The 8,422-nt window shown below is 55.1% G+C and overlaps 2 protein-coding genes across 2 annotated transcripts; one reads left to right on the top strand and one right to left on the bottom strand.

Moving 5' to 3' along the window:
• The first annotated feature begins 3,027 nt into the window (after positions 1 to 3,027).
• Positions 3,028 to 5,555, top strand: LOC112889136 (tubulin beta-1 chain). Its single transcript, XM_025955626.1, has 3 exons — positions 3,028 to 3,527; positions 3,813 to 4,082; positions 4,574 to 5,555. The coding sequence occupies exons 1-3, from the start codon at positions 3,134 to 3,136 to the stop codon at positions 5,251 to 5,253; spliced, it is 1,344 nt and encodes a 447-aa protein (XP_025811411.1). The 5' UTR covers positions 3,028 to 3,133; the 3' UTR covers positions 5,254 to 5,555.
• A 398-nt stretch (positions 5,556 to 5,953) lies between these two features.
• Positions 5,954 to 8,172, bottom strand: LOC112889909 (patellin-4). Its single transcript, XM_025956705.1, has 4 exons — positions 7,006 to 8,172; positions 6,792 to 6,916; positions 6,536 to 6,680; positions 5,954 to 6,441 (listed from the first exon to the last, which is right to left on the bottom strand). Exons 1-4 carry the CDS (start codon positions 8,056 to 8,058, stop codon positions 6,178 to 6,180), a joined length of 1,587 nt encoding a protein of 528 aa, XP_025812490.1. The 5' UTR covers positions 8,059 to 8,172; the 3' UTR covers positions 5,954 to 6,177.
• Positions 8,173 to 8,422: the final 250 nt, after the last annotated feature.

An 8,422-nucleotide genomic window follows, 5' to 3' on the forward strand; every position in this document is an offset into this window, starting at 1 on the left:
CTATTGGGCCACCAGCCATTTCAGCCCACCAACATGACATATGGCAGTTACGAAAAAAAAACAGAAAGAAATGATCCTCCTTTTGAATCCTTGAGCAAAGTCAGTAACCCCTTCTGTCAGTTAATCCACTCAAACGTGAACAACATAATGACGGCGCGAACACAAACAAGCGTTCATTAATCTTCCCTCCTCCTATAAATATCAAACTCTTCTCAAAGGAATTATTCACCGCAAGTTCCTCCAGGTTCGTCCGTAGCTGCATCCGCGGAGACCCGCATTCCCGGACCACTTCGTACCGTGCAGCGACCTCTCCGACGATCGAACGTCCGATGGCCCGTGCCGGGAGGAGCGCCGCAGCGACGGCCGCCGTCCTCGTCTCCATCCTGATGGCGGCGGCGTTCCCACCGCCGGCCCACGCATCCCATTCCACGGAGGAGCTTTCTGGTAGTAGGATCGGGTGGCCGGCGCTCCTGGTGCCCGAGTCCGAGAGCCCCGCCCCGTCAAGCCCGCACGCCGGGGCCATCGTCGACGCCGCCGACGCGTTCCCCGATGCGGCTGCCTCCGCGAGCGGGTTCCTCACCGGCGCGCGGCGCGCTGGGCCCGCGATACTGCCCTGAAGACGCCGGGCGTTGGCAGAACCTAGCGCTGGGTTGAGAGTGGCAGCGCTGTGCCTAACGTCAGGACGGATTTATAGCGCTGGATTTATATTAACGCAGTAATAAAGTACTCCAGTTTCTGTTCTCCTCCTCCTAGACTCTGATGTGCCTCTATGTTCTGATGACGAATTTGTGCTGTCATGAAGAGAGTTGGTCTGGCATTGGCATGGTTTCACCGTTCACGTGATCGAGTCGTTTCCCATGGTTCTCACGAATCAAGTTACCAAATAGTAACCCATGGAACAAAAATCTAAATTTGATCTGCATCCTGCACATCATCAAGTTCAACTCACATGAACTTTCTCGAGCATCAGCCATCAGGAACAATTGCTCGAGTGTTGGCTGAGAGACACGCCACAGGACCTCGCCACTGGTCTGCTGGTGCACACGTTCAAACTTGCCAACCTGATTGAAGAGCGAGGCCACCTTCGATCCCTCTCCGGACCTCTGTGACACAATTATCTGGACCAGGACAGTCAATGGGGAAGACAGCTCCAAATCAGCGTATGAAATGCAGTTTTGAAGGGAGCACCATCTCGCTGTTAATTTCTTCATACGGTTGCTATTGCAGAACTGGCTGTTGACAGCGGACCGTTTGCTTCTGCGCGGCTGGCCAAACAACTCTACTTCTGCCGTCTATGCGAAAGGAATTAAACCTGGAGACTGCATTGCCACCCAGATCGTTCGTGCATTTACCCAATTCACTGTTGAGTGTTGACGGGCACACCAGCATCACCGTAAAAATAAAGCTGTAAAGCAAACTCAAAACGTGGTCTGAGCAACCAGCGAGATCTCTCCATTTCTCGCTGGTGTTGAAAAGGGAGTTCTCAATTCTGTAACTTTATAAGCACAAAGGAAATCAAATGGAGCTTGGCAGGATGAGCAGCTCTCTCGCATTGCTACTGAAAACTAACAAGCTTTATTAACCATCGGAGCTCAGAAGTAAATCAAAACTGTCAAGACGACGAAACGCGAGCGTTTATTAGGTTCCGTCACCACCCATCAGTCGCTTGTACGTCTACTCGAAGATCAAGTTCAGTAGTCCTTCCGCCTGTCGCCGGCGGCGGGGGCCTCGTTCGCCCACCTGAGCACGAACCACAGGATGTCGGCGACCGCGCTGCCTCCCTCCCGCACCCGGGCGCCGCCGGGAACCGCGGGCGGCGGAACCTGCCCCGACGGCGGCTCGGCTTCCAGCGCCAGCTGGGGGGCAGGGCCCTCGCCGAACCCGGCGTCGGCTGGCTGGTGGTGCTCGAGGACGCGGGCGGCGTGAGCCACCGCGACGGCCGCGTAGAGCACCAGCGCGGCGACAAGAATCACGCGGGCCATTAGTTTACTCCGGTACGGCCGAGCTCGACGTCGACGAGCAGCTGGTCGATCGAGATGAATTCGCTGCTGCAGCTGAGCTACCTTCCACTGATCGAGCGGTGCTATATATGCACGATTACGCACGGGATGCTCCTGCAGAAACGAAACTGAAACTGTCAAATTGGCCAGTCAATTGCCTGCCATCAAGTGCCGGCCGATCGAAAACCGCCGAGTTACTGGATCAGCGCGTTAATTTCCCGGTTTTTACCGTTCCATCGACGTTGAAGAGCCACTTCAATGCCGGTGAAGCGTCGTCACCAGTCAGTCGGTCAACCTGTCACCACAAACCCAGAGCAGCGAGACGCGGCTACAGTGCCACCGCTTAACTGCTCGATCAAGTACGGTTGATCTTGATCACTGATGGTCGGTAGCGTAGCTTGGAATCCAGTCCAGGTATATACCTAACTTGCAGGCGCAAAGATCTCGGCGACGGCGACAGCTCACCGGACGCCGGCCGGCCGGCGACGGCGATACGCGTGCGTGCGTCCCGCCAGCTCCAGCGCGCCCCCACCCACGCCCGCTTTCGCGGGCCACGTGACGCGCCCCCTGAGCTTTTGGCCCAGGCCCAGCGACGCTCATGTGGATCGCGATGCGAGCGCTGGCGCTTTGCGCCTTTCCAACCGTACGGTCGCTGGCGCATCACGTCCGGGCGTCGGCGACACACCAGCGGAGCGTTCGTCCGTTTTGCGGGCCATGGGGGCAAAATAGTAAACAAAATATGCAACGGTCACCATCCAAAATGAGGATCGCATCGTTGGAGACATTATTTATTCCGATCCCGTTTGAAATCCGAAGTAATCGTATTTCAATAGATTTTTTTTTGGATCTATTTGGATGGGGAAAATATCTACTGAAAATGGCCGACACCGCATTTCAGTTTTGATGGGGAATTACTGCATTCTTCAGGGACGTAACGGTAAAAGCACCACCCGAGGAGGAGCGATTTCAAATTGGCCCACCGCACAGTGCCCCCTCCAATAAAGTCTCTTCCCACCCCTCTCCTCCCCCTTCACGCTCACTCCGCCGCCGCCGCCTCCCCAAGCCTCCCAAACCCCACCGCCTCGCCGGAACCCTAGACCCCTCCCGCCGTCCCGCCCCCCCCTTTCGCCGCCATGAGGGAGATCCTCCACATCCAGGGCGGCCAGTGCGGCAACCAAATCGGGGCCAAGTTCTGGGAGGTGATCTGCGACGAGCACGGCATCGACCACACCGGCAAGTACGCGGGCGACTCCGAACTCCAGCTCGAGCGCATCAACGTCTACTACAACGAGGCCAGCGGCGGGCGGTTCGTCCCGCGCGCCGTGCTCATGGACCTCGAGCCCGGGACCATGGACTCGGTGCGCTCGGGGCCGTACGGCCAGATCTTCCGCCCCGACAACTTCGTCTTCGGCCAGTCCGGCGCCGGGAACAACTGGGCCAAGGGGCACTACACCGAGGGCGCCGAGCTCATCGACTCCGTGCTCGACGTCGTCCGCAAGGAGGCCGAGAACTGCGACTGCCTCCAAGGTATGTGTATATCCCACCGGATCTGATGTATTTCCCCCTTTTCCTTTCGGTTTATGGAGCCACATGCCTTCTGGATCTAGGGTTTATGAGGCATTGCGCTTGTTCCGAGCTAGTAGATCTGAGCGTTAGGGCCTAGATCTAAGCGGTTCATCGAATTTTTGAGGAACTGAGCGGTTAATTCCTGGACATTTTGTAGGATACTTGTAGTCCTTGAGTGGTTGTTCAGTTATTGGCAGTTATTGCTACCAGGCATAGTAATTAACTAGCATTTCCTCCTTACTGCAGGGTTCCAGGTCTGCCACTCGCTGGGAGGAGGTACTGGCTCAGGAATGGGCACCCTGCTCATCTCCAAGATCAGGGAGGAGTACCCGGACAGGATGATGCTCACATTCTCTGTCTTCCCGTCGCCCAAAGTGTCTGATACTGTGGTGGAGCCCTACAACGCCACTCTCTCTGTGCACCAGCTTGTTGAGAACGCGGATGAGTGCATGGTGCTCGACAACGAGGCTCTCTATGACATCTGCTTCCGCACCCTGAAGCTTGCAACACCAACCTGTAAGTGCTGATGTTCTAGTTCAAGTAGAATAATTTGTTTGCTTATGTTCTGCAAATTTCTGATGCCATGATATGTCTGTTAATGCTTGGTGCTGATGTCCTGTTAATAATTATTGTATGGGCTGTGACTTCCAGTTCCAGGAGTGTTACAATTTTACATTTTACTCATTTCTTCTTGCCTGGAATGCAGCACATGTAGAATACTTGTTAACTGTGCTTGCAAACTTGCTTATCTTGTTTATTTCCAGTACACATTTTTTCCCTAATCTGCTTATTATATACATGTAAACACTCAACTAGTAAACTGTTTACCTTGAACGGTATCACTGCATTTAATATTTGGAGGGGGTTGATGTTTACTTCATGTTTGATAGTCTTCGAGTTGATATTGTTATCTTATCAGCCCGAAGTAAGGTGCTTGTTACTTTTATACATGCATGTATTTTGGTTATCTAGTCGGCATTTCCTTTAACCTTGGCTTTGCTGTGCAGTTGGTGATCTCAACCACCTTATCTCTGCCACCATGAGTGGTGTCACTTGCTGCCTGCGCTTCCCTGGTCAGCTGAATTCTGACCTCCGGAAGCTTGCAGTCAACCTGATCCCCTTCCCACGTCTCCACTTCTTCATGGTCGGATTCGCTCCACTGACCTCAAGGGGCTCGCAGCAGTACCGTGCCCTCACTGTCCCAGAGCTGACCCAGCAGATGTGGGACTCCAAGAACATGATGTGTGCTGCTGACCCTCGCCATGGCCGCTACCTCACTGCATCCGCCATGTTCCGTGGGAAGATGAGCACCAAGGAAGTGGATGAGCAGATGCTGAACGTGCAGAACAAGAACTCATCGTACTTTGTGGAGTGGATCCCCAACAACGTCAAGTCCAGTGTGTGTGACATCCCGCCCAATGGCCTGAAGATGGCATCCACGTTCATCGGCAACTCGACCTCCATCCAGGAGATGTTCCGCCGCGTGAGCGAGCAGTTCACGGCCATGTTCAGGAGGAAGGCCTTCTTGCACTGGTACACGGGCGAGGGCATGGACGAGATGGAGTTCACCGAGGCAGAGAGCAACATGAATGACCTGGTGGCCGAGTACCAGCAGTACCAGGATGCCACGGCTGAGGATGAAGAGGAGTATGAGGAGGAGGAGGAGGAGGATGAGGTTGCTGCCTAAGCCACCTTCCCCGAGTGCTTGCTCCAGATGTGATATCCCTTGTATCGCTGATCGTTTCTGTTAGCAATTATGTCGATTGAGGTGCTTGTGGTGATGTTAGGTGATAGGTGGGTGGTATTGCTTATGTATGCGATGTTGCTGTGACAAAACTGCATTTCTTTGTGTTCTGGTTGCTCAAGCTGTTATTAGTTATTACTATGAGGTAGCTTAACTGATTGTTGTTATACCCTTATGCTGTGTGTTATACGCAGTAGTAGAATTCATCAGTTATATATCCCGTGGTGCATCGGCAGTTTGTTCAAGCTTTTGACTGTTTAGGTGTGAAGTTTGGAACCATCTTCCATTTACTTGCATACGTTACTCATTTGGGACAGTGAATGCCGATGCATTTCTCTGCTAAATAAACTGATGGCAATATTTTTTTTGATTGAGAATCATTCCTGCTGGGGACACCAGCTTGCAAAGTCTGCTCAACAGGGTCTAATGGCAATTACCATCATTCTGATGAAATCAAAGAACGGAATAACTTTTGCAAGAAAGTCCCGTCGCCATTACAATTACAAGTGTTAACAACTGGCGACAATTGGAGTGGGAACCCTAGTCGAATGATACTGCAGTAATCACATGAACTTTTAACTCTTCTATATATTCTCAAATACAACATGATCTGCAGTATCATTCGACTAGGGTTCCCACTCCATGAATAACCAGCTCTTCTTTATATTCAACTTTTAACTGCCATGCCGCAATAACCACCTCAAATAATCACCATGAACACAAACAACATACTCTCTCTTCTCTCTTACACACAAAGAATGTAATGAATAATTGAATCCACACGACCAATAAGTTCACTCCTTGGCATAGGAGCTCAGCACATCTCACAGCATCCCAAAGAATTCGGTTGCAGGTCTCGATGAAGCCTCAGCACTTCTTGGCGCAGGGGCTCCTGGTCTTGTGCCTGAACAGCACCTTCTTCTTCTTGTGCGAGGTGTTCTCGACGGTGAGCACCACCTTGCCCGGCTCGCCGGCGCGGAACGAGTTGCGGACCGCCTCCTCGCCGGCCCCCATCTTCTTGCCCTTCCTGACGATGATGGTGTAGGAGCCCTCGTCGGCCGGCACGAACTCCTCCTTGTAGTTCACCTCCCAGCCCAGCACCGTCAGGTCCCATGTCAGGGTGGCATCAGCCTGGATCACAACCAAACACACTCATGTCAAAACAACTCTGCATCCCGGCCTGAATCGTTTGAAGAAATTTCTTCATGGTATGTCAGCGCGTTACCTCAGTGGCTTCGATCTCAATGGTCTCGGTGGAGCTTCCCTTGACAGTGAGCTCTGTGACTTCGCCGTCATCGGCGGAGAATTCAGTGTCGCCGTCGCGCTTCAGGCCGCCGTACTTCACCGGGATGGCCTCAATCGGAATGTACCTTCAGAAATGCGAACAATCTTTGTCAAAATTTGTCCGAAATTACACACAGCAACGTTGCTTCTTGCAAGATTGGCAAGAAGATATTTCTACAAGTTCTACTGGTACCTACTTGAGGAGGGTCTCGGTGACCTTGGACGGGCGAGCAATGACGAATTTGCTCTTGGTCCGCTGCGTCAGGAACGGGTAGAACAGGGTGCTGAACGCGTAGTACCAGAACGGCACGTTGATCAAGATCTGCAGGTTAAATCATACAAAAAAAAGTTAAATCACACGCATCGGCCAAGAATTCTGAGAAGAAATCCCTTTTGATGATCGGTACTCACGTTTCTTGCGACGAGCTCGGGGTAGTTGTCCTGGAACAGGTCGAGCACCTGCTTGACGGCGACGCGGAAGTCCTTCTTGGCCGGCCCCGGCGAGTTCTTGAGGTCGGTCACCTGCAGCAGCGACGCGGCGCCGCCGGGCTTGAAGTCCAGCTCGGCGACGTGGCGCTCCATGGCGCGCACCCGCCACCGGAGGAACCGCGCCTTGCCTTCCTCGGTGCCGAGCGCCTTCTTGTACACGGCGTCGTCGGCGAACACCCCGAGCGCGTTGTAGCACACCGGGTGGCCCTCGCGGTCCGCGCCGTCGAGGTAGCACGCGCCCGCGAGCTCCTCGGGGAGATCGGCTTCGGCGTCGGCGTCGGCGTCGAATCCGGTCCAGTCCCTGCGCCAGCGGAGGGTGCGGCGGAGCATCTCGAACGCGGCGCCGGCCTTGAAGTCGCGCGCTCGGAGGAACTTGAGGAGCACGACGTCGGTGGCCTCGTCGCCCTTGCTCGGGAGCAGCGGCACGCCCCACAGGGCGATGTCCTTGTCGACGACGACGCCCGGCGTCTCCGCCGGTTTCTCCTCCGCCGCCGCAGCAACCTTCTCGGCCTCGCCGGCTTCCTCCTTCTTGCCTTCCTCCTCTTCCGTCTCCTTCTCAGCCTCTTTCTTGCTTTCTTCCTCCTCTTGCTTGCCCTCAGCCTCGGCCTCCTTCTTGCCGTCGCCCTCCTCTTTCTTCTCCACGTCTTCGGGTTCCTTCTTCCCTTCCTCCTCTTCTTTCTTCTCCTCGGTCGCTTTCTCAGCCTTCTTCTTGGCCTCCTCCTTCTCCTTCACCTCGGGCTTGCCGTCGTCGAACAGCTTGCCCTCCAGGATGGCGGCCTCCACCTTGTCGCGGAGCTCGGCGAGCGCCTTCCGCTCGCTCTCCTTGAGGTCGTCCAGGAAGTTGCTCTCCTCCCTGAACGAAGCGTTCTTGGTCACCGCAGCCGCCTCCTTGGCCTCCACCTTGGCGCTTACCTCCTTCGCCGGCGCCGGCGCCACCGCCTCGCCGCCGTTCCCGGACACAACCTCCACGGCCATGGATGGCGCTCAGAGTCACAACTCGCAACACCGAACACAAGAACTCGGCAGGAGGCAGGCGTGCAGATCCCCAAGTAATCAATGGAGGCGCGGCGGCGGCGGTGAGGGGGGAGAGAGAGGGGGGGGCGAGAGAGTGGGGAGCGGAGGAGAGGGAAGAAACGGCTAATATATAGTGAGGGGTGCAACGGCGCAACGGCTACGGCGCGGCGGCCAATGGGGTGGCGACAGGTAGGCGGGTGGGGAGGAAGGGAGCCGTTGGGTCGGTCCGTTGGGCTCGTGGGGCCCATGGGCTGCGCCAGGCAGAGGGTGGCTTTGCTTCTGCGGCGCACGGCCAGCCCCAACCCACCCAACCAGCCACCTGCCA

The sequence above is a fragment of the Panicum hallii genome, chromosome 4 (genome assembly GCF_002211085.1).
Source record: "Panicum hallii strain FIL2 chromosome 4, PHallii_v3.1, whole genome shotgun sequence".
NCBI lineage: Eukaryota > Viridiplantae > Streptophyta > Magnoliopsida > Poales > Poaceae > Panicum > Panicum hallii.

Coding starts and splice junctions, on each gene's coding strand:
- LOC112889136 (XM_025955626.1), top strand. CDS start 3,134: ATGAGGGAGATCCTCCACATCCAGGGCGGCCAGTGCGGCAACCAAATC. Junction 3,528..3,812: donor GAACTGCGACTGCCTCCAAG/GTATGTGTATAT, acceptor TCCTTACTGCAG/GGTTCCAGGTCTGCCACTCG. Junction 4,083..4,573: donor GAAGCTTGCAACACCAACCT/GTAAGTGCTGAT, acceptor TTTGCTGTGCAG/TTGGTGATCTCAACCACCTT.
- LOC112889909 (XM_025956705.1), bottom strand. CDS start 8,058: ATGGCCGTGGAGGTTGTGTCCGGGAACGGCGGCGAGGCGGTGGCGCCG. Junction 6,681..6,791: donor GTCACCGAGACCCTCCTCAA/GTAGGTACCAGT, acceptor GCATTTCTGAAG/GTACATTCCGATTGAGGCCA. Junction 6,442..6,535: donor TTGAGATCGAAGCCACTGAG/GTAACGCGCTGA, acceptor GTTGTGATCCAG/GCTGATGCCACCCTGACATG.